At 39.8% G+C, this 25,831-nt stretch overlaps 1 protein-coding gene across 1 annotated transcript; it reads right to left on the bottom strand.

Annotated features, from left to right (window-relative positions):
* Window positions 1-3,582: 3,582 nt before the first annotated feature.
* On the bottom strand, window positions 3,583-25,783 carry si:dkey-178e17.1 (tricarboxylate transport protein, mitochondrial). The gene is made up of 9 exons (XM_003451027.5): window positions 24,920-25,783; window positions 15,155-15,262; window positions 13,304-13,403; window positions 8,596-8,734; window positions 7,504-7,588; window positions 6,922-7,026; window positions 6,505-6,620; window positions 6,310-6,383; window positions 3,583-5,946 (listed from the first exon to the last, which is right to left on the bottom strand). The coding sequence occupies exons 1-9, from the start codon at window positions 25,029-25,031 to the stop codon at window positions 5,832-5,834; spliced, it is 954 nt and encodes a 317-aa protein (XP_003451075.1). The 5' UTR covers window positions 25,032-25,783; the 3' UTR covers window positions 3,583-5,831.
* Between the last annotated feature and the right edge of the window lie 48 nt (window positions 25,784-25,831).

Here is a 25,831-nt window from a genome sequence, read left to right as displayed (position 1 = left end):
AAAGTTGTGTGTGGGGTTGGGTTTAGGGGGGGCAGTAGAATAACATATAGTAAACATGCGCTAATTCTTTGGAAATGTTTTTTATTAAACAAACTCAGTTCGTTTAACCGCCTTCAAGTTGCAAGTTGGCAACGCAGTCAAGCTACCTTCAAGAAACAATATTTTTTTATTGTTTATTGCTCGTTGCCGAGCAGCAGAAAGGCAGAAAAAGAATAAGATGGTGTTATGATGCCGCTCCTCATAAAGCCCTATTGTGCGCACTCGAAGGGGTTGGGAGGGGAGGAGGGGAGGAGGGGGTGTTCTCATCATTGAAGTGTGTATGCGTGTTTGATAAACAGCACCCCCTAGTGCTTAAAGCAGATGAAATGTCTAGGATACGGCACTTTAGTTCATTTCCTTAGAACTATATTAATGTATAATCACCAACTTGAATATTCTGTTTTTGTGATAAAGGAGCAAAGTTTAGTTTCTTTCAGGATAATGAAAAACAGCATTTGGCTGTCAATGTTTGTTTTAGGGTTTGTTTGTTTGTTTGTTTGTTTGTTTGTTTGTTTGTTTGTTGCCATGAGAAAGAAATCAGATATCCACTGTGATTGAAAATGAGTGTGAATCTGTGTGGAGGCCAGAAATGCATGATGTGTAAGACAAACTTATACAATAATGAGAATGAATTAGGTACAGTAGAAGCAGGAGTAAAAAAAATAAACAAAGTCCGAGAGAAATGTTTTTAAATCCTGAAATTAGGATAGCATTTAAAAGAAAAATTAAAAAGGAAAAAGAAGGGGAAAAACAAAAGAAAAAACATGAGAGACAGAGAATACCACAAGACTGCACAAATGAGAGAGAGTTTGTGCAGTCTTGTGAGAGAGAGACACATGAAACAAAACTAATCTTCAAAGTAACACAGGGAATAAACCAAAGACAAATACTAAACACAGAGATTAGAAGGATCTCAGTAGACGTGAAAGAAACAGGAACAGTCTTTTTTCTTTTCTTTTTTTTTAACCTGTCCCGTTTGGTTCTTTTGCCATCAGAATTATTGTCTAAAGGCGAAGAAAGATGCCCAACGGATTTACTTTACCAAATGGACCATCCCAGCCTTGCCGTAATGGTCTATTTGATTCACCTTTTATTGTTTATTTTATTTTCACTTGCTGAATACGGGACAGACTTGACTGGGGGAAAGAAAGGGGAGAAAGAAAGAGGGAAAGAAAAACAGCTGAGAAGAGGGACGGGGGGAAAGGGCAAAAAACCAAAAACCAACAGAATAAGCAGACAAAAAAATACATATATCGATCACCTGGATCACCTGTTGAGAAAGAAAGAAGAAAGCAAGCAGAAGAAAACGAGAGTAATAAACAACATCACAATGATCTATGGGAATATGACAGTAAATACTAAATATTAAACATTATTGTGCAGCACGTAAGATCGACAGCGCACAGTGTGCTTTGAGGTAAGAGCCAAAAAGGGTGTAGTTTGTGTGTGATCACCTGTGTGTACACCTGTGAGCATGGACGCGCTTGTTTTTTTTAAAAAGGTTCCTTCATGTAATGATCTGCTAGAGGGTGTGGGGGGCCACTGCCCCGTCCTCCAGGGCATGACGCAGGTATGGAGGAGATCAAAACTCCAGACGTCCAGAGGCCCCCAGAACACCAGAGACCAAGGAAGACCAACAGAGGGGCAGCCGCGTCACTATCCCAGAAAGAGCTGAGGAGAGTCCCAGATGAGGGGTCACTCAGCAGCCGCGGAGCAGAAGCCAGGGGGGTTGCAGTGACGTGCCCGTGAGCTCCGCCGGCAGCCAGCTGTGCCTGAGTGACCGAGCCCCGGGCCGAGAGGCCGAGGGCACCCCGCCTCCGAAGTGGCCCGAGCGAGCCCCAGGCTCCAGGCCCCGATAAGCAGCCGCCAAGGAGTGAGCCGGTGTGTACCTGGGCGCCCACCCCCGTGTACCTGGGCGCCCACCCCCGAACAGGATAGGATAGCATTTAAAAGAAAAATTAAAAAGGAAAAAGAAGGGCAAAAACAAAAGAAAAAACATGAGAGACAGAGAATACCACAAGACTGCTCAAATGAGAGAGAGTTGGTGCAGTCTTGTGAGCGAGAGACACATGAAACAAAACTAATCTTCAAAGTAACACAGGGAATAAACCAAAGACAAATACTAAACACAGAGATTAGAAGGATCTCAGTAGACGTGAAAGAAACAGGAACAGTCATTAACAAGACATGAGAGAGAGAGAAAAAAAATGATCAGTAGACTAGTCATAAGGTAAAACCAGGAATCACAGACTCAAAAGCACATAAACTAACACTCACTCACTCACAAAATACTGGAATAATAAAATAATCAAATAGAAATATTAAGGTTTGAGAAACAAACAACTTAAAATTCTAACATAATAAGAGAACTGAAACAAAAACCTAAAGTGAAGTTATTCACAAAGTATTCAAATCCCAGAAACGCAAAACCCCAGGACCATGACAGCGAGGTCAGAATTGGATTGTACGTCACATTTATTTAAAGTCAGCGTTTCACACGTGCTTGTCTAGTAACGTAAAATAGTGAGTGTATCGGAATATCCTCAAGATGTTTGCACACAGCTTGCATTCCTTCCACCTACTGATACTGAACAACATCTCTGGAGACGCCGTTATCACACTCCAAGGAGACCTTCAGTGTTTGTGCACACTAGTTCCTCGGCCTTTCTGATGTCACCCACTAAAAGCTCTTTGTTGAGCTTCAGCTAAGAGGAGTTAATTACAGAGTATGAGAGAACATGGACAAACACCTTGATGTGCTGAAGGACTGCAGGATCTGGATCAAGTGATGTCCGGGAGTAAAGCGTGTGAGAAAATGTCAGGGTGCTTCGATGGAACTGAGCCAAGCCACAACAATGTTTATACTGTAAAGATGTTGAGGTTGCACAAGTAGGAAGTCAAGGAATTATTATGTTACAAACACAACAACATGACACAATTAATGGATTTATTACAGTACTGCATTAGAGCTTCAAGTTTAGCTGGACTCTCAACTCTGCAAAAGAATTCCCCACAGTGAGTACTTTTGTTACTTTGTTGCTTGAGTTATACTTATGAGTCCTTCTACTTCCTCATTCAAACTAAAATTTAAGTCATCTTCTGCAGAGAGCTGTGCATTCCTGAGGCACCAGTGTTTTGAATAATGCGTGAGAAAGAGAGTAATGAAATGAGAGAGAGAGAGGGGGGGGGGGGGGGGGGATAGTTACAGTTCACTGTACAGGCACAATAGCCAAAACTAGAACAATGAGTTCCTTGTTCGATTGCTCCCCTACCTGCCCCCCCATGGTTTGTCCCGATGTTATCTGCAGTAAGGAAAAGGGCAGAATAACAGTCGAACGAGTGAGGGAGGGCAACAAAAACAACCAGACTGCATGCTTTCAAGGTTTCAGATGTTTATTTTAATTAGTTTTAAAATCCCCCTACGACAAACAACTTTACATTAAAGCACAGACATTAAGGAAGGGACATTTATTGCACAAGCTTCATCAACATGACCCCCCCCCCCACACACACACACACACACACACTTCCATATACACAGCCTTGGAATACACTGATTTATTATCACAGTATAATGTTCTCTCGGTTGTCTGGCAGTGGTGAACACGAGTACTTTGTCTGGTTGCGCAGAAAATACATAAATAATAATAATAATAATAATAATAATAATAATAATAATAATAATAATAATAATATTTTCATAAATACTAAATAATGTATTTATGAATACATTATAATTATATGTTTTCACCAATAAACACATCCGCAAAAGGCACATGGAGTTAAACTTTGAATGAAACATGGCACTGAAACAGAATGACGCTGGAAACTGATTTCCAACAATCATCCAACAATTTGTAGAAGAAACAAATACTGCCCAGAAAAAAAAGTCACCACCTGGAATGAAGCAAATAGTTAGGAGCTTTCCATTGGACAGATAGTGAAGTTTCAGATGGCAACAGGTTGAACCCTAATTGACGCAGTGAGTAATTTCTCTTTCTTAAAGAATCGTGTGATATCCTGTGGTCGTGAACTTGATTTAATGCCACTTCAGGGGGATAAAGATTGGACTCTGGAGCATTGTAAAAAATAAATAAATAAAGTCATGTTGTCCGATGAGGTCCCCGTTCCAGAGTGATTGGTGCACTGGGGTAAGAAAAGAGGCGGATGAAGTGATGCATACATCATGGCGAATGCCTCGCACGGGGGCAGTGTTATGATCTGAGCAGGCCGAGTTTCAGCAGCATTACTTGCCCAAATAATGAGGTCAGCACATGACCTGAACATCCTCCAGGTTTTTCCAGTAATGTTTGTTTCTTTCCTGATAGCACGGACAGATTCCAAGATGACAATGCCAGGATTTGTCAGTCTCATATTGTGAAAGAGCAGGTCAGGGAACACAAATCATCGTTTTCACACATGAATTGGCTGCAGACTCATTGAATATCTTTGTGATGTTCACAGTGGCCTGAAACTGCTATCATCAATACGAGATCCTGGCAAAAAAAAAATTAAACCAACCCTAGATAGAAATAGATGCTGTGATAAGCTTATCAAAACCATGCACTGATGATTGCATGCTGTTATCAAAGCTAAAGGCGGTTCAATAAAATATTAGAGTTTGTAATTTTTTTTTTTTTTTTTTGGGCCAAGCAGTGCATTTAGCAGAAATATTTTTGTTTAAGTAAAACTGTATCTAATGTAAACAGAACAAAAATCCGCACTTGGTGGAGTCAGGTTGGTAAAATATGACCCAATGAGAGGTGTTGTTTCCACTAAAAGCAAAAGAGAGGCCTGATGTTACTTACTCTAAATGACTCATTGTGTCTTTTAGACTCACAGTGATATACAAAGCAATTAAATAATTTTCTAAAATCTTAAAAAAAAAAAAAAATTATACACCCAATTAAGAAAAAAAAAACAACATAGTGGCACAGATTAACAGCAAATATTCTCTTAATTCTCTATTTAATATTTCACTTTCAAAAATTATGTATCTCACAATACATACTCATATTTACTCTTTTCTTAAAATAATTAGGTTACTTTGCTTTACCCTGAACAGAATTTCATAACATAATAGGTTTGACATTTGGCACAGGAATTAAAATATATAACATTCTTTAAGTTATTAATAAACTAAGTTGAATCTACACTGTATAAAAATACATGGCAGGTTATAAACCAATTTTATTTAAGGCCTAACTATGGAAGTTGCTGCAGCTTGTGTGACTGCAAACTGCAACCAGTTGCTCTGTGGCTCCTCTGGACTTTTAGAAGAGACCGAGAGCAACGCAAACTCAAGAAAATCCAGCATGACACCTGCATATTTGCAGTAAAACAGCTGTGAATGACTACAAATAATGCTCTTCCCTGACAGAGGCTTACAGAGGAAGTAAACCAGATAACTTAAAATAAAGGTGCTGTTGCCGCTGGCCATGCCATAGTATTTTTATATACATTTATAAACTGGTGATGCATCTTTAGGATAAAGCTTCTTTTTTTATTATTATTTAATTATAATTTATCTTTCTTTTTCTTCAATCTTGTCGGGGAATGTTGATGCTGAGCATCACTTACACCAGGTGTAGGTGACGCCAGGCCCCCTTTTTCTTCTTTTGTCTCCGAGTATATTGACTTCCTGCTCTGCATACAACACTAATCTAAGTTCAGCTCTCTTTTTCACCCCTTCTGCTGTTGGTTTCATGACACAAAAGAGGCCTGCTGAAGTCAGATCTATGTCTGATGCTTGTGAAGGAGGAAGTTGCCACCTTCTTCATATGTCCAACCACCTATTCTGTCTTCCAGACCATATTCAGAACCTTTACGACCTCCTCATAGATGATGAAAACTATGGCCACATCAAGACATACACGGCCAAGCCGGGGAACTGTTCCTTTATAGAACCTGTAGAGGGATAAAGAAAGAGGGAGGGGCATGTAAGACATTAATTGTTTAAGGGGGGAGCCATATTTATCTGCGGTTAGGGTTACATTTTCCAGTATTTTTTTTAGGCTTTTTTTTAAAAAACCATTTGGCATATTTCTAAGAAAAACCTCATTTGTTTTGTGTTTAAGTTTAGAATTTTTCATTCAAGTTCTTCAGAGTAATAAACTAAAGCCAAAAAGCATTTCTTATACAGTGTTGACAGTATAATTTGTGAACTAAAGAAAAACACGTTGTTTTTTTAAAGCTGTGCTGTTTTCAATCAGCTGTGAAACCAACACTACAAGCCAAACCAAACGAAATAAAACATGGAGGTGTACTTACGCTGCCAACCCTTCATATCTCAAGATCTTCATGGCACAGTCCAGCGTGCTTTTATATTTATGTGCTTCTAGACCCTTTAGAAAAAGCACAAGAGCATTAGTACATCTGTCCACGGGTTGCAAGTTTGTATAAAAAAAAAAAACACAAGCAAGTAAGAAAAAGCTTGCAATTTGTAGGATCTGTTGCATTATGTACCTGCATCCTTGTCTTGATGACATCTAGTGGAGTGTTTCCAAATACACTGGCTGCTCCTGCTATGGCTCCAAAGAGTCCAGTCACCAGTGGATTTATTGCTTTGTTGGGGTTATCACCTTATGAATGTGACAGAGCAGTATGAATGGTGGGGTTAGCTCTAAATCAGAGTTAGTTCTAAACTCATTAACATGAAGAATACTAATGTGCTAATTAACTTCACATCATAAATATTAAAAGCAATACTCTATATATCAATCTCCACACACTATTATCACTATGCAAAACAGGCTTTGGAAACCCAACTGGGGTTCAAAGAACTGCACAAAGACCATTTACAGAGTTGGTCTCCTTTTATTAAATATTGTTTATAGTAATAACAAAGAAATGAACAAACTAGCTGTACTCATGTACACGCACCTTTGTACCAGTTCTTGAGAGAAGTCATCACGAAAAATCGAATAGCCTGGTTGGAGCCTTGCTTCAAGACTGTTGCAGTTAGACCCTGATATGTCCCTCTTAATCCTGTTCAAACAGGAAGCCAGAGGGCAAGTTAATAAAGCCTTCTTCAATTAAATTTGACCGCACATTGAATTGAAAAGAATCTGAATACCACAGCCCAATCCCAATTTCCAACTTAAGGGCTAAGAACTAAAAGCCTCACCATCTTAACTGACATCACATCTGAGTGTTTGAGTATGAGAGGCTGTAAATGTGGGGGACAGCACTTCAACACATATCACATATTACCCTAACCCAGCCTATCTGAACATCTTTTCAGAGTCTTTAGACACTGGACTTGTTTGTTTACATGTTTACATTTTTAATGCTGCAAGACTTTTCCTGGCGACCCTCTGACATACGTATATGTCTGATGATGCAGACAATGATATGAGAGTGAATATTGTTGTTGATCCTTGACCAGGGTCAGTGTTTCCCACTGCATTACTCTAACCAACCAGCAGATGTCAGGTGAATGTCATGCATGAAGCCCACGTTTACCTTGAGCCCTGACTATCTCTCTGACTCCGTGGAAGAATCCCTTGTATTTGGGGTTGGCTGAAGTCTGGTCATGAATGAATTTAACCTTGGGAGATTAAAGACACAAAAATACAGATGATACATTTTACAGATGTGGGAGTGAAAACTGAAGAGGTTTAGTGTAGTTCTCTTTCAAAGAATATTTCTCTAAAAGATTGGCGACGACATGGCCGCGCTTTCAGATAACTTTAACCTTCAGTCAGTGGTTTTCAGCTAGTTTTACTTCATAGGCCACAGACACAATATGACAAAAATCATGATGAGAATAATTTATAATGCATTTTTAACAATTATTCACAGACTTTGATAAAATTGTGGCTATATCAAACTCATCTTTTTAATTAGGGAAGTTTTCTTGATCTTTAGTAATAATGAATCCAAACCCCCTCAAAAAAAAAAAAAAAAAAAAAAGTGTGAGGTGAGGTAATCCTGCCACAGCCTGCACAGAATGTGGCACATTAACTATTTTATCTCAGTAATCTTTTAATAATCGCTGGAAGCCAAAATTGCATCTGAAATAACCTCAGTCTCTCACAGGGCTGAAACAGTGAAGCAGAACACCACACACTCTCACATCCACACAACCAAACCTGTCTTTGAGCTGTGAGAGGAAATCCTCACAGACACAGAGACAACATGCACACTCCCCACAGAAAGGCCCCAGCAGACAAAGATTACAACCAGAAACCTTATTGAGGTTTCTCAGGTGATGTGAGCTCTAACCGCTGCACCATCATGCTGCCCACTTTCTGAAAACGGTCACATTTAACAAACGGTCCATTTAGACAACAGATGATGAACATGCTGAGATGTCCATCTTTGCAACACTGAAATCCCTTTAACATGAAGTGATTTTAAAATGCACAAATATCTCTTATCCCATTTAGTAAAATTTCATTATTTGCACTTTATAATTTATAGATTAGAATTCACAGTGGACTAAAGGCACCAAACTGTTGCACTTTATCTTAAAGTTTTCATACATTTCCGTACATTGACACTGTTGCTCTCTCTATATTTGAGGGTCAGCTCAGATGAGCTTCAGTAACACACCTTGACTGTTTCCATTGGGCAGACCACCAGAACAGCCTCCATGACCCCAGCTCCAAGCCCACACAGCAGGCTTTTGGTGCTGTCCAGTCGACCGGACTCATCCTTGGCGTGGTTACTGAGGAACTCAAACACCCCAAACCTAACAAGTAGAAAAAAAGCCAGCAAAGAATTATGGGAAAGGTAGACATAGGAGTGTCTGAAGAAAACTGACTGAATAACAAAGTTAATCTCACTTAATAACTAGATGTGGGCAATCTTTGTGATTACACTGGAAACTGTGAAATAATTTCTTTTACAAATACTCAGATTATTTCAGTCTTTAACGTGGCAACATTGCAAGTTCAAAGTTGATTTAAGAAATTAAACTACCCACTGCAGTCAGATTAAATCATGATCCAACGTTTGTGTTTACTGAAATTAAGTAAATGTCAAAAGATTTTATTAAGTACATGACAGTACATGACAGTAAACTAAATAAATTCAAATAGATGGTAATACTGCAGGCAAAGGTAAGGGTTTTCATGTCTCAGTGAGCACAGATGAAAGTAAAAAGCTTCTTCCAACTCAGATTTTTGGAGAAAGCAAACTGCTGAAACAGCCTAATGTGTTCAGGCCTTTTATTTTATCGTCCTGCATCCTCATTAAAGATGAACCAATAAACTGCAGAGTCTCAGTAACCAATGTGTGACCAGCAACAGCTGCCATGGAAGCCAGCCCAGCTACAGAGAGGTGTGGTTTGTGTTTCTCTGCAAATGTTGTGCCAGCAAGTCCTTTGCAAGAAAGGTTATTTATAGATGGAATTGAATTGTGGCGGCGGGAGGACACTGCCTGGTACATTTAGCAAAGAGGAGGGGGAGCACAGACATTAGGTCTTGATGAATGCTTTGTTTTCCTCTCTTTTCTCAGTCTGCTTGAACCATTTACCTGCTGTTGTAACAGGTCTAAAAAAAAAAAAAAAAAAAAAAAAAAAAAAAAAAAAAATTTAAAAATTAGACTCGCTTCATCGGATTTTAGTTTTCTTCTCCATCTGCCTTTCTAACCAAGACTTACTTCTGCTCATTAACTCTCCACATCTGTTCCTGTCTCACTACTCGCACTGATTCAGATTGCTTTGAAAGACAGGCTCCCCACTATAAACTGAATCCTTAGCAGCACCTAACAGTACATAAACATAAATTCCTCTGTCTTTTCTCACACAATTTGCTGACTACAAACACCGTTTTAGCTTAGGGCGAATTAGAATATAAAGCTCTTCCACACAGCATGCTAGAATGATGGCAGAGCACTTAATAACTAACCTTGTGAAACAAATGCTATTCATTAAAGTCTGCCGAGGAGAAATATGCTACTGTCAGGCTCTCTCCTTTGCCAATTTACTCTATAGCCTCTCCCCGACTCATTTAACAAGTGGACTAAACTTTACAGTCAGAATGTGACACATCGTTTGGCTGACATCCACAGTCACAGATGAGTCATCCTAGATAGTGGACTGCTGCCCAGTCTTCGTTAGGGGGTCGTTTTTATAGGGTCACTTTTTTCTGTCGAGAAGACGAACGAAAGGAAAGGAAAGGAAAGGAAACAGAGAAGAAAGAATGCTTATGCTGATATGGATGAAGAGCTAAGGAGAGATAAAGGTCAAAAGCTCTCTTGCATGTCCCTCTCTTACCTCCCTGACAACCTTCCAGCATACTCCATGGCACATGATGATGCACAGGCAATCAGTTAATGGAATGAGCGGGCTGGAAGAAAAGGAGTGATGGAAAAGGGAAGGGGAAAGAAGATGGAGGAAGTAAGAAAAAAAAAAAGGTGGGGGGTAGAAAAACTAGGCAGACCAAGCAGTGCTTAATAGAAAAGTGTCAAGGTATTCTCCATTAATCAAAACGAGCTTTCCAAATCTCAGCAGCTTTTAATTTCTCATATTCATTTTTCATTTTTTTTTTTAAACTCAAGTATTTATTTTCTTCAGTATTTTGAAGTCACTGGTTTTCCCTCTGATCCTTTTAAATATACCGATTTTCCTTTTGGTCTTAATGGTTGCAGATTTAATAATCACTATAATAATCATTATTATTAGACATTTAAAGGCGTAAGAAGCTTAAATGAAAAAGACCAAAAGACATGTAGACAATGCCCGACAAAAGGCATTTCATACACATTTCTATATAAAATGTGAACACTTGTATCCAGTTTTAATTTTCAAAGTAGGCTGATCACAAGAGCAGAAACAGAAGATGACCTTACCCATCATAAAAATCCAAAATATCATTATCAGTTTGTTTAGTCTCTTCTATTTCAGTATCAAGTAGAAAAAGCATTTTTGCAGTACCATTTATGTGTTTCAAATCTGTCTTTAATTTTGGCCTTTTTGTGATTTTTTTAAGCATTTTTAATATTTTTTCTTTAAGGCTGACAAAGTATAAAAAAAGTTAAACAGCTGATAATAGTCAACAGCTAAATGGGTCACAAGCTTAAAAGACTCCTGGCCTAAATGTGTATACACCACAGAGAGCATGTTATATGAATGCTAATATGCAATGTGGCCATTTATAAAGATTTGTAAACTTCACTGCACAGTAGACAGAGGGTCTGTCCAAAATCCATATACAAATAACATCATACTCCTTTATAACATTTTTATGGCAATGAACGGCTTTTCTCCACCCTGCCATATTCCCTCAGAGAAAATTCTCCTTTGAGCTGAAACAAAACCATCCAGACTCGCTTTTAAAATGACGCTAAAGGCTGATTGACACACACATACACAAACATATACACTGTGCATCAGCATAAACACACCCAAGTCTCCCTCTTTGTAACCCTATTGAGACCCTGTTGGAGTTTGAGTGGCATCTTTGCTCCGCCTGGCTGGGCCTGTCTCTCTATTGTACAGACACACGTTACCCTCCAGCATAACTAACACACACACACACACACACACACGCATGCACGCGCGCGCGCACGCACGCACGCACACGCCAGACAATTTTGTTGTTAGTTTTTTGTTCTTCATTTTAATCTTTTTGCCTCCTATCCCCTCTCTCTTTTCTTTATTTTGTGTGTGTATACGTAGGTATGTACAACCATCTTTATGAGGATCAGTTTGAGTTTTAGACCACTGGAGTGAGGACACAATGAGGAAGTGAAGATTTTTCATTTTCCCACACCCCTTCAAAGGGCTGTTTGAGGGTTAATACTTTCATGATAAAAGGTAAGAGTTAGGTTTCCATTAGGTAAGGCACTAGGGAGTGTAAAATGTCCACAAATGTCCTCACAAAGATAGCTACACAAATGTGTGTGTGTGTGTGTGTGTGTGTGTGTGTGTGTGTGTGTGTGTGTGTGTGTGTGTGTGTGTGTGTGTGTGTGTGTGTGTGTGTGTGTGTGTGTGTGTGTGCACACACTTGTCTGAAGATAAATGTCACTGCTACAAAAGAATAACATAATTATACTGAAGGCTAGTGTGGCATTTATGCCTTGCCTTGTGGGTAATGGACTAGAATAATTGGAGTGTGTGAGTTAGTGGTTTCAGGTAGAAGATCACAGCGGCCTAAGCTAAAAGGCTTCCTTTCATTCCACGTTCCTTCAGTGCATGTATATTTGTACATATGTACTCTCTACCAGTTTGTGATTATTAGAATATAAGCATGAGATCTAAGATTTTAATCAACAAAAAGTTAAAAGCAAAAACTTTTTTAGAAAGTTTTGAGTTCAATTGTCATTTCTGTCTGATATCAAGACAAATGTCAATGAGAAGAAAGAGGAAAAAAAGCTCTTTAAAAAAATGAGACATGGGTTAAATTAAAATGATTCTTATTTTACGTTCTTATTATTCTTTATAGAATGATGCAAGCGATCTGAGGAAGGGGTGTATCCCATACATAGCATAAAAGCTTGGTGTAGCTTCTAGGTCTAAAAAAAAATGAAGCCATTGAGCAAGTAACTTAAACCTCCATTCTATCTAATAGCCAGCGGGGGTGATTCCTCATGTTGCAGGTTACTGTTGTATAGAAGTCTATGGGAAAACAGCCCTCAGCTCGGTTGCTCTCTAACCTCAGTAAACCCTTTCCTGATGAATTTATGAGCTCCGTCTTTAGTTTCAGAAAGGAAGGATAGTCCAGGATACGCTCATTGTCTTACTATGCTGTCAATCCACCCTTTGCTTGTCAGGTGCTTTCAAAACACCATGACGAAAACGCTCGGCTCTAGGCTTCAAAACAGGACCTTCATAACAAATGGTCACAATGGCTACCTCTGCCTTTAATACTGTGTACAGTGTACACATGCTCAGTTAATTAACAAAGTGAAGGTGTCTAAAATGTGTCCTCTAAAACAATTCCTTCACACTAACTGCTGTATCATGTGAAAATAGATCTGCCGACCACACATCCTCCTAAAGACAATCAATTTTTTTTTAAAACAAACAAAAAACTGTGGTTTTATACAATGATGAGGAGGAAAGGAGAACTAAGAGGTGCAGGAGGAGGAGTATATACAGCATCACTGCGATTCCATTTTTGATTCCATTTTCTTACACCGTAATAAAGTAGAAGTGCAGAAAATCTGCAAGCAGCATTTACTGTGTTGTGACTGTGGGCATTGCTCTTCACGTCAGCCATATTTTAACTTAATAAACTGAGAATATTGCATCACAAATTATGCTCAAGTAAATGTATTTGCCTTGCACATGATAGACCTCTGCTTTATAACGTACCTGACAGCAGATTTGGGTATGGATCCATACAGCAGAGAGCTGAGCCCTCTGTACAGTCCTTTGATACCGTGACTCTGTACTGTCTGTTTCACACAGTCACCTAAGGCAGATACACAAGCACATGCAGCAAATATTACAGAATGAACATGATATGCATATTTGCATACAATACAGTTTGCTTTCTAATTTTTCAAATATAAAAATTCTACAATTTCTTTGTTTTTCAGGCTGAGTGCATTAACCCTTTAGAGAATACACCAAATACACTTGTCCTTTACACCTCAATCCACAACATCACAAAAGAGCATTTAGCAACAGTAATTAACTATAATATATACATGTGCCACATAAGCTGAACCACAGGCTGATATTTTCACAAAATCTGGTGTTTTACTTTAAGTTTGTTCCTGGCTCTTGGCTGCATCAGTCCAGCAATCAAAGTTCTCCAATGAACCAACTGAACAAGAAAAGCAACAGCTGTCTTGAGTGCTCATTAGCACGGTCTCCAATCCTCAAAGCCTCAAATGATATCCACAGATCCTGGGTGTGTTTGTGTACACTCGTATGCACGGATGGCGAGTGTGCATTGGTCTGATCTAAGTCATATAAACAAGCACAGTGACAGCCTGCCAGAATCACTAATGTACCTGGGGATGATGGGTAATTAGATAATGAGCTCCCAAGAGTGTTGCTTTTATTGGATTATTGTATGTTTATGCTCTCCTGCTGCAGAAATACTGTTTATTTTATTAGGTTTTGCTGAAAATTTGAATAATAATAATAAAGAATATTGTTTTTGAGCCTGTAGTAGATGTCTGCCACCAGATTAAATCCTGCACTCCCTGGTCACTTCATTAGGTACACCATGCTAGTGTTTTGACTAGCTCAAATGCCACGAATAGAGTTATGCTACCAATTTTATAAATATTAACAAAAGCTTAACAGACTCAATAATAAACATAATGTCTGTAAGTACATATCATTGGTGTAAAGCAGTCCATTGATGGGTTGATGAAATGTGTTGCATGTAAAAAACAAACTTTCAAATGATAACGCAACCAAAAAGAACCAAACAGGATGACATGGGCCATGCATGCACTGTGGTCATAAAAGGACGGACATGGTCAGACTGTTTTATGTGAAGTGTCCCATCATCTTTTGTCAACTACCCTAGATTAATCCCAGAAAGTTGATTTTGTACATCTGGACGTTGAAACTGAAGAAGCCACTTGGATGACTGACGAAGAGTAACAGAATCAACTTTCTGGGATTTCCTTACCTGGATGATTGAGCATGCATCAAGACATTTTACTCCAGATTAAATTCATATTGTAATTTGGGAGTCTGTTTTCCCCCAATTGAGTTATTGCTGTCACTTCCTGTTTTATTCTGATCGTTACTCTTTTTCAGTGTGTAGTGTTTAGTTGTCCTTCTCCTCCTTATTTTCACCTGCCTCTCATTACCCTGCTGTGTCCACGTATGCCAGTTACCTTCATATTTCTGTTACTGTTCCTGTGTGTCTCTAACAGTTTTTGAAGTGCTTTAAGTTTCGAGTTTCTCATCATTTAATGACTTTGTAATCAGCCTAAATAAACGTTTGCCTTGTGCTTACATCTACCTGCTGATGAGTCTGTATTTATGTCCTCTTCTCTCATAATTCATGTCATTCTCATGTTTGGTTTGAACTTCAGGAGGTTGACCATATTTACATGCTCAAATGCACTGAGCTGCTGCTATGTGATTAGCCGGTTAGATGTTCACATTAATGTGTGACTGAACAAGCATATCCAATGAAGTGGCTGGTGAGTGCATTCCACTCATTTTACACTATTCCACTCACTGCATACAAACCTATTCCTCTATATTTTGGTGGATTAGCTTTCTCATCCAGCTGTAACTGGGTCTTGACATACTCTGTGGGAAAGGTGATGCAGATCTCTATGCCACCTGCGATTCCACCTGGAAACACAAAAGAAATCAGACCCAATCATCATTCATTCAGAGAACATGAAAGAACAGCCACAGACGAAAGTGGCACCAATTAAAAAGTGAACACTGAAGAAAGAAAACCAGCTGCTGTGTCTGTTTGGGTGCAGCTTTACTGAGCCTTACTCAGGCCGCCGCTCCCCTTAAGAATTACAAGGTACGCCATTACATCATGGATCATTACAGTGACTCCACAAATGGCTTTCCCTCCATAAACATTAAAAGCACTGCTGTAGAACGAAGAAGAGTAACGAGCTGGGCAAAAATGAATCAACTGTTCCTGTCTCAATGAAGAATGAATAAACCAGAAGGAGGTTGTGCAAGAAAATTCAGCTCCCACTTACATGTTTGACTATTTTCTTTACCTAAAGCATTAAGTGAGTGTTTGGAGAAAGAAAAATAGGCAGAGAGAAAGCAAGAAAAGGGTGATTCTTAAGTGATTCTTGCAGGGTTTGGCCTGAAACCAGCCAAAGACAGTGAGTTACTGCAAGTAGATGAGGACAAGTGTTCAAAGCCAAAGAATAACACAGATGAGTCACAAGGAAAGGAGGAGGGATGGAGAGACGGTTGACATTAATTAAATTATCCACTCGGCCTACAGGGAGGGGTTCCATTACCGAGGCCAAGACCCTCCATTAACTCAATGACACAGATGAACACACATGAACAGCGTGCACGAGAGGCACAAGCAAGTCACGGGTTTGCACGGACACTTACAGAAATTAGTGCTTGAAAAAAAAAAAAATCTAATCAGAAATGAGAAACCTCTTACAGTAACACATCTAAATTTGAGCAAAGACCAAAACTATTTCCCCAAAGACCACAGGAATCCAACAGAGTGAAAATCAAATCATCTCACTCAAAGTGAAGTACTGACGTCATACAAAGTGCAGGAAATGGACATTTTAAATCAGTATTGGGTGTGACGACCATTTGCCTTTAAAACAGCATCAATTTTTAGCATTAGTTGATTCACTCGTGTTGGGACACTAGGCAAATCAGCATATCATACTAGCATATCAAAAATAGTGGTGAAAATACAACAAAATACATTATAAGAACCCAGAATCATGACATTTCATATTGATATATTGACCATAACAATGAGTAACATGAGGGTCCCCGTATTCAGATTCTGTAAATATGGGAGAAATTTTTAGTAAGGAAACCTTCCTGGTTTCCAGTCTAGTTTCTAGCCTTTAGTTCAAGTACTATTCACCATTTATGTGCATGCTGTTGACCTTTGAGCTTCAAGTGGGTGCCTCTTATAGAAAAAGTTAGCAGCACATGTACTTTTTTCACAAACTTTGTGGTGTTTAGGTTTTATTGAATCTGCTCTTATATCCACATTTGTCTGGTGCATGTCACTGAACCTCAAAACATAAAAGTAGACTGCAAGGTATCATCAACGTGTGCAGCAACATTGCACATGAGCCTAGGACTTCCAAGAAGGACCAGTCAGTCGTGGCTAATCTTGGCCCTTTTTCTGAGGAGCTCACGTTGCTTCTGTTTGACTGCAGACACAGTATACCAGCACAAATGACAAAGACTAAACCTTATCTGCCTCGGCTGCCACTGGGCTTTTAAATAACACACTAACTTTATAATATTGCTACTTTATTCTGGAATTCTACATTTTTAGTGTGTTTTCATGTTTCATTTATTGTTTATTTAAGACTGTGTACTTGAAACCTTCTGTGTGACTTCCTCTGACTGTACAACAAATTGCCCATTAAGGTTGATAAAGACATGTTTGGTCCTTGAATGTTTAATCCACCAACTATGATTTAAACTTTTTATTAGCTTTAATATTTTATGTGCTTTTATAAACAATGAGCTGGAAAACAAACGGGAACCTAATACTGGCTGAACCAGAAGCCATGAAAAACTGACAGATGGGTTGCCACACTGAGGACAGGGTTATCTTATAGTTATATATGAAACAGGCGATTGTTAATTAACTTTTCAGCAATTTTAGCAATTTTCCATTTAGCTGCCCTTGTTTCTCAGGAGTCTGCTAAGCTGAATGCCAATGCAGCTGCCCATCCTGAACCAAATTCTAACCTCATCTCTAAAATCAAGCATGACAAACTGTCCTCAGATCTGAAAGCCAAACACAAGACTGCCACACACAGATAGACATACATTTTAATCAGGAGGCTCGTGAGCTCTACTGCTGCTAATCCTGCTGGAGTAGTAAGTAATCGTACGCCAGCTGAGGTGTAACAGAAATCACATGAGCTTTACAATACTCCATTCATCTCCATTTAGCGACATCCATCCTGATCCAGGATCAGTGGGCCAGTGTGTCTTGGGCAGAAGACTAAACAATCAACATTATTCTTCTGCTTTGTGCCAAGACATCGCTGCATGTAAAACCAACCAGCACTCACTCAGAACACAGCGACTCAGCAGCAGAGACAAACACAAGATCAATCCTCATCAGGCACAGCGCCTGCGGAGGAGAAGCTGCCTGTTTGTCTTCTAGTCCAGTTTGCAGCATATACCCAGTACTGAGACACACGCGTGCCTACACACACATTTACAGATGACACCCTAAACAACTCCTGTGAGCTGCCAAAACTGGGTTACATGAGAAAAATGGCCATTAATCTTTATCTTCCCAGGCTCGCTCTCCCTCTCCTGCTCTTAATTTTTCTCTCGGCAGCACCTTCCTTCCTCTCTCCTCATCCCCCCCGACTACTCTTCTTCACTCTGTGTCATAAAATCGATGCATCGATATGGATCTCTGACACTTAATATTACAAGAAAAGAAAATGAAAAGAGTAAGCTGAACCCAGAAGAGGGTAAAAAAAAAAAAATGGAGTGCCTGATACAAATATGCTTCTACAGACTGTTAAAAACTTAGACTAAACAGCAGTTTAATAAATCAGACACAGATGTGCCATTTCAAGGTAACACTGTCACTCTCTGGGCAGAGAAGGTAAATTTATAACTTAATCAACACCTCTCCAATTTCACAGATGGGCCCTGCACAGTTGAATGCCTGCATAGCCAAAAATGCGTGGGACAAAAATCTGAAAATTATATGCATATGAGGCAAGAATACACTCTTGTAACACTTCTGAGGAGGATTTCCCTGAAAATTTGGATCGTGGTTGCAGGAATTTCCATCCATTCAGCTACACCGGTGCTGTGACTAGGCTCAATCAGCCATCTGGTTTCAAATTCATTCCAAATTAATTAATTCACACCAAATTAGAACTAGACCACAAACCAGACCCGACAGCCACCTGGTGCTGAAACATTTGCACATTTATTATTATCACAGTAATCCACCCAGACATTGTTAGCTATACAGTTACCTTTGCCCATCACTACTATACATATAGTATTACAGGTTCTGCCCGCAAACGTCAATGAACTGATCCAACTTTGCAAAGAAGAGCAGTGGGAAACTTCTCAACAGCAATTCCTCAACCTCAATGACTGCTAAAGCCAGTGAATCATGGGCTGTAATTAGTTTTGCCATGTACTGTAAGCTTCTTGCATTTTAGTTTTCCTGGTGTTAAAAGAATTATAATACAGTGTATTATGTTGCGTGTTTTGCTCATCTGAGGTTGCATTTAAATGAATTTAGAACCTGAGATGTACCAGATTATTTTTTATGTCCTGATATTTAAAATCTTAGAATTGAAAGGGAGTTTTCTTATTTCGCATGACTGTGTATAAAAATCCTTAATTGATATCAAAAAGCCTCAGGAGCCCCAAAACAGAGTCTGTTCACAATTATAGACGATAAAGAAAAGGGTTGTATCCATGGGAATAAGAAGATGGAATAGTTAAGGTAGGTTTCTTTTATAGAAGAAATGCTGGCACTCCCAAAGAGGTTTTGTGCATTTTCCCCAGAGGGAAATCACCAAGATTGTAGTACAATTTTTTTTTTCAGACATTTTGACAAGTGAACATCATTTCACTTGCAGAAATAATAAGATTTCTGTTAATTAAGGTAGCATAGGCTTGCTGTCTTCATTATATGTGGTACAATAGTGCACAGTCACCTCCAAAGGCCCATTTAAGCCAGGAAAAAACCCTTCAGGTGCTTATTGACTTATCGTTTAAATGACCCACCATTTCAACTCCACCTACTTTTGAACTCATTGTTTATGTACGCATTGACAAACTAATATTCACGAATGAAAAATGCACACATACACAAATTGACGTCCATTGTTTGTAGCACAGAGAGGCACAGAGGAAGCCAGGTGAGAAGACAGCCAGAGCCAGCTGACAGGGAAGAGCAGCTTCTGAAATCCTGTCCTGTCTGCCACAGTGACTAATGAGCACCCAGCACATCTGGTCCACTAAAAAAAAAAAACAAAAAAAAAAAACCTTCCTTTCTAGTTAGGAAGGCTTGGCAATCTGGCATGTGGCATGTTTTACGTATATGGGAAGTACCGTTTCCTTCAGTATTTATATTTTTTCACTAGCAGTATAGGGTTAGCTCTTCAGCCTGCTGCACTAAATCACTGATGCAGTAAAAGCTAAAGACAATAAAACACACCCAAAATAATCTGTGTCGGTCTGTGTGTTTTGCAGCAAAATGTATTATTAATTCGGATGTTCTTTATCAGGATGGTTATCGGTTACTTCCAATTCTCTGGTGGGGAGAAAACATGGGAAAGAGTCTGAGGGAAAGCTGTTTTTACGGTCAAATCTCCAGTCAACATGGAGAACGTAGCCAGAGGACTGATGCACTTCAAACAGGAGGTGTCATATTAATAGTGCTGCGATATTTCTGTTTGACTTGCGCAAAAGATGAAAAGAATAATTCATCTGACGTCTGGCCTTTTAGGCTTCCTCTGTCCTGGATAACACTCTGTAATTCTCCACTGATGCTTAATTATATGAGGGGGATGTTGATTAATTATACATAGGAGTCGATTCAACTGCCTAGAACCCTGCAGCATGAAGGCTGTACGCTTCTTTACATGAGCAGAGCAACTACGCACAGGTTGTTGTGACACCCTGTACATCTGGAGACAAGGCTGAATTTGTATTAGTTATGTATTTATGTTGAATGACAACCAACTTTCAGCATCAGTTAAAGTAACGTTTGCAACAGTGTCAAAAAGGCATTAGGTGGTTGATGATGAAACCCAACTTCTCAACCAATCTTTGACCTCAGGAAACAGCTTCCTGATGAGTTTATGGTCTTACTTGTTTAAAGTCTTGTTTGATACAACACAATGCACGGCCCCAAATAGAGACAGAAAGGGGGATAGAAGGGGACGATCTTGGCTATCTTTACATAGCCTGCTAATTTGCTACTGTATAAATGTTCTGTACTCTCTGATTTCTCAGTGATCCCCAGCCTTCATCTGTGATCCCTGGCTCCAATGTGGCTTTGATGTTGAACTAATGGCTTTAAAATGGAACGCAGTGTCAGAACAGCTTTGTCACTCTTTCATACAGAGTCTATGTTTACAACCCATTTAGATTGTGTGTGTTTTGGCATCTTTACACTCATTGTTTTGTTTTATTGCTCTCTTTAGTGTGCCTTCCACACGCAGGCAGCTATTTTTAAAAGCCCTCTACACAGCAAAGGACCAAGAGCAGACAAAAGTTATAGGTATCGCCACATACTGGAAAATTTTGCTGCTAAAGAGCCGGATATTTCCCTCAGGACCCGTCTGAGAAAATAGGATATGAAGGCCTTTAAATTATTGTTTTGAGCTAGCCATTTTTCATCAGGGTATTTTTGAACCCAACACATTAGTTGTAAATTAATTACCCTGCTATAATTAATATAGCATATTTAACTTTGACACAAATTTATAGCAGCTGCATGTTGATGCTGAGTGATTTCCTCAGAGAGTTTTCAAGAATCTAAAGGTTCATTTCTACACGAATGAAAATGTGTGGCTGATGGGTCGATGAAATCTATGTAAGACCTTTAGTGTGTGTGATCTGTAATTCTTTTTTTTTTTAACAATGTGGTACTAAATCAGATCTGCAAAACAATCAGAAACACAACAGCAAAAACAAAACATGTAATGTTAAGCTGACCATTAAACTGGGGCTCTGTATTTGAAATTATTGCAGTTTTTTTCTGTGATGTTTATTCGCGTGAGCGGGAGTGCAAGCTGTTACAGTGGGGGTGGCTGGGGGCTGAACAGACGAGTGCACTGTGATTTATTGTCTCGCCTCCTGGTACTCAGGGTCTGCAAGCAGCAACCACAATGGATGGGAGGGGACACTGTGTGTCGCCTGTGACGCGAGGAAACGGGGAGTAAGCCACAGTTTGATGAGCCCTCTGAGCCTGAGAGCAGACAGCCACTCAGAAACCTTAACTGGCTGCCCTGAGGCTGGAGCGAGAGTGATGGAGGAGAGGAAAAGAAGGGGGGAAAGGAGGAAATGTGATATTAAAACTATCAGAGAAATACCCAATCCATCAGGAAAGCAAGAAAAAAAAAACGTCCTCATTCCTACTGCGGGTCAGAGTCTGCTTCTTCAGAGCAAAAAGGTTATTAATAAAAGCTACAACAGCGCATGAAATCACAACAGCCTGTAAATCAGGACCAGAGAGGCATTTAGACCGCGCTCTCCCTCAGGCTTCACACAGATAAAATTCTCCCTCCTGTCGTGTCTCAACTTCAGTCATCACCAGTGGCTGTGGAGAGAAGAGCTGAACAAACCAATGGGAGCAGAAAAGAGCTCAAAGAAAAAAAAAAATACCCCGCTTCTCTCAACCAGTCTATGCGGGCTCTCTAAGCCATTAAGCTTTGACCTTCTGCTTCTTGCTTTGTCTACTTTTGAGCCTTTGGCCATTTATGTGAGTGACTTTCTCTGTGTACACAGACATACTGTTAACCAAGAAGGATACAAAGTAGCATTAGCATGACAGAAAACCAAAAGAAAACCTATTTAGAGCTGTTTAAACTATTATCTTTCCTTTTTGGTATCTCAGGTCAGAATCACACATTTTATATCTACTGCTGAGTCATCCCTGTGACGCTCTGTTGCACCTTCATTTCTAAACTGTAGACACAGAGTGGTAAGCCGCTGGTTTCTACACAGGATGCACAAAGTTGAGACAGAATGCAACTGTGCGGCTGTTGCAAAACTAGACAGACAGGCCTGACTTGAGCTAAACAGCTAAGGGAGCAGGGTACAACACTGGGCCATATCCAGTCAATCAGGCTGCACAGGAGTGACGGGGGAAGGCAAAGATCTCACCACGACCTCTTTTCCATTTCTATGCAGCTGACAGGACATCATGAGATTTTTTTCCTCCTCCTCTGACTCCACCTCCCACCCTACCACAAAATCTTAAACTATTTGGCTGTTTTTGAATTGACAGCTTCATTAGTCAAACTAGTGACACGATTCAAACTGATATAAATTAGCTTTAAAGTGCACAGGAAAAAAAATACCTAAATAGCCTTAAATGTGAATCAGAGGTTCCCAGTTCCAAAATAGTTGGGAAGCTGTGTAATATACAAATAAAAACCGAATGCAATGGTTTGCAAATCTCATTACCATATTAAACCCATAGTTTATTCACGGTAGAAAAGGAAAAAAGAAGAAATTAAGGTCATTTTGAATTTGATGGCAGCAACACATCTCCACAAAAGTTGAGACAGTGCCAAATGCTCCAAAAGTCCTAAACTGATAAAAGGTCTGGACTGCAAGAGTGCCTGCAGTTCAGCACCCAGGCTCTTCTACTATGAAGCCATGCTACTGTAATAGATCCAGTACAAGGTTTAGCATTGTCTTGATGAAATTTGTATGTATGACACATCCACATACCATGAAATTTTGATTCCTCTGATCAGAGAACAGTTTTCCACTTCGTCTCAGTCTATTTTAAATTAATTTTGGCCCAGAGAAGCCATAGGGTTTGTGGACCATGATCACATATAGCTTCTTCTTCTGCATGAAAAACCTTTAAGCTCTATTTGTGTTCATAGATAATGATTTCTAGAAGTGTTCCTGAGCTCATGAAGATCACAGGCACCCCTCAGATTTTCACCCTTGTCCCTTGCACACAGATTTCCCCAGATTCCCAGGATCTTCTAATAATAAGTACTGTAGATGACGAGATATTCAAATTCTTCACAGTTTTACATTATTCTGAAATTGTTACACAATTTCTAAGATACTCTTTTTTTTTAATCCAGTCTTTTACTGACCTGTTGTTAATTACTGCAAAATGTTTCTCCAGCTATTTCTTTGTATTGTCACTTAATTTACCAGCCTTTTGTGTAGCCAGTCACAACTTTTCGGAGGTGTGTTGCTTACATCAAGTTTAAAACGAGCTAATATTTTCCACAACATTGTAAGATGTCTCACATTAAAGCTTTAACATGTTTTCTATGTTATATCTGGCTTTATGACATTAACATTGCATTCTGTTCTTATTTACACAACATCCCAACATTTTTGGAACTGAGGTTGTAACTTATCACATTTACATTTATTTAAAGTCTTTCAAAAACAGCAGCTGGTGTTTTTAAATCTACAATCATAGTTCTGAAGGAATTCTTTTTAAAACATTCAGTATGCGACAACTGCAGCAGCTCAGGGTTGAAAAATCAGTGTGAGTGCTGCCAAATATCAGCATGTAGCCTTAATACAGGAGCACCTCAGAGAGGCTTTTCATCAGCCGGAGCTGCTGCAGCCTGATCATCATCACACAGGGAGGTCGAGGGGTTTGGGGGGAGGCAAAAGGAGACAACTCGGTACAACTCAAGTCTTGTTGAATTGTAAGTTCACCAGATGATCTAGGTATCAGTTGTGTGGAGGTAATCAACCATTATTGACCTTTTTTTTTTATTAGATGTTAAACCATAACTCCCAAAAAACTCAATATTGATTGATAAACCATTCAAATAAATTGTCAGTTGCAAGTACTGAGTAAAAACAAAATGACAGAATACATACAAAAGTAAGACTAGTGGTGTACTTTAATGAAGAACATACAGCCTGAAGGCATCTCTTGTGCTCTGATGGCCCACTGCACAAACTCGAGACTCTAAATGGCTCCAGTGTGCGTGTCAGGACGACTGCCCACTGCCCCAACAGCAGCATTATGTTAAGTGCAGTGAAGGTGATCTTTAGATAAGTAGGATAAAAATCAAGTCACTGCAGTGGGTCAAACTGACCAGAGCATGACAGCACAGATGGATTTGATAGCACAGAAACACCGAAGAATAAAAGCCTCCTTTTGTAGAAGATTCAAGCGCCATCAGATTAGAGTGGCTTTAAGGACATACAGGCTATAACTTTGTTAAAAGATCGTTTCCTTCAATCTTACGCTCTACTGCCTAAACTGAGACACATTAGTGCAACTCCACGTCCATGCAAGCAAACGTGTGACGTGTCATTTAAAGGAAAGCTTTTATCGGAAATACAAACCAGTGTGGTAATCCTTTGGCTCATAATAACTTATTCTATTCCCCAACATAGTGACATTTCTGCAAACTGTAGCGCGTCTTTGCTCGCTGACTTTTTTAAACCTCCCTGGCTTCTGACTCGACAAAGTTTTGCTTCATACCACAGCCAAGTAGAAAGAAAGAGGCGTGAATGCTTTCTTGAACTGTGACTCACACCAGAGTGGCATTGTGTCCATGTGCGACTTTTCCGTGTGGATTGTGATGCGCTTACCTGCCAGAATCGCTTTTCCCGGGTGAGTTAATTTCGCTTTCCCAGCCGGCGCCGCTGCCGCCAGACACCGCGGTCTGTGAAAGGGGCTGATAAAAGTGCCTTTTCCCTGCATAGTTTAAACGCAGTAAAATTCTAAAAACAAAGCTTCAAGTCTAGTGTGGCTCGCAGTTTTTTGTTTATTTTTGTTTTGGGTTTTTTTCGTGTCCAAGTAGAGTGTAGTAGCGCAACACCTGGACGCCTTCAGTCTGAGGAGCTTTCCTGGATTCAGGTGGAGACTCCGGCGGATCTCTGTGTTGACAGTGGGCGGATACTGGAACTGTCAAGGAAGTTGGGCTCTTCTATATCCAATAAATGTTATTTGTAACCATGGAAACCCCGTATCACGACGGTAGTACGTAAGAGAGCAAAGCAAGCCGGAAGCACAGAAAGGGGCGGATAAAGACTTGTGTCCGTGTACCCAGCTGAACTTTATAATGTCCAATTAAAGCGAATGAACTTCAACATCCACCGAGCGGTCAGTGAACGTTACACCGGGTGTGCAGCTGTAGCTGTAAGAGCGCAAAGCGAGAGACTGGCCACTTTTCCCCCACACAACAGAGGAAAAAGGGCGGGGCACAGCCTCTCCTCACTGTTTTCCTCCAAACAGATGATTACAGCTGAGCGAGGAAAACAGAAATAGGCTAAATGAGTCCTTTGTTATTGTCTGCTGTGAAAATGGTGCGCATTTTTAACATCGCCGGCCAGTTACAGGTCCAGATAGTCCAACCACACCCTCTCCAAACAAAGAGGCTCGGAGGCACAGACAGAAACCATCAGTCAGATAAATGACAGCTCGGTTACCAAAATGTCAGAGTCCAGCGGAGGATGGAAATACCCTCTTTGGCAAAACAACACAACAGGGAGGGGAAGAAC

Source organism: Oreochromis niloticus, linkage group LG12 (assembly GCF_001858045.2).
Source record: "Oreochromis niloticus isolate F11D_XX linkage group LG12, O_niloticus_UMD_NMBU, whole genome shotgun sequence".
Taxonomy (NCBI): Eukaryota; Metazoa; Chordata; class Actinopteri; order Cichliformes; family Cichlidae; genus Oreochromis; species Oreochromis niloticus.
The sequence above is the reverse complement of the archived record's forward strand: the minus strand, read 5'-3'. Positions and strand labels throughout refer to the sequence as shown.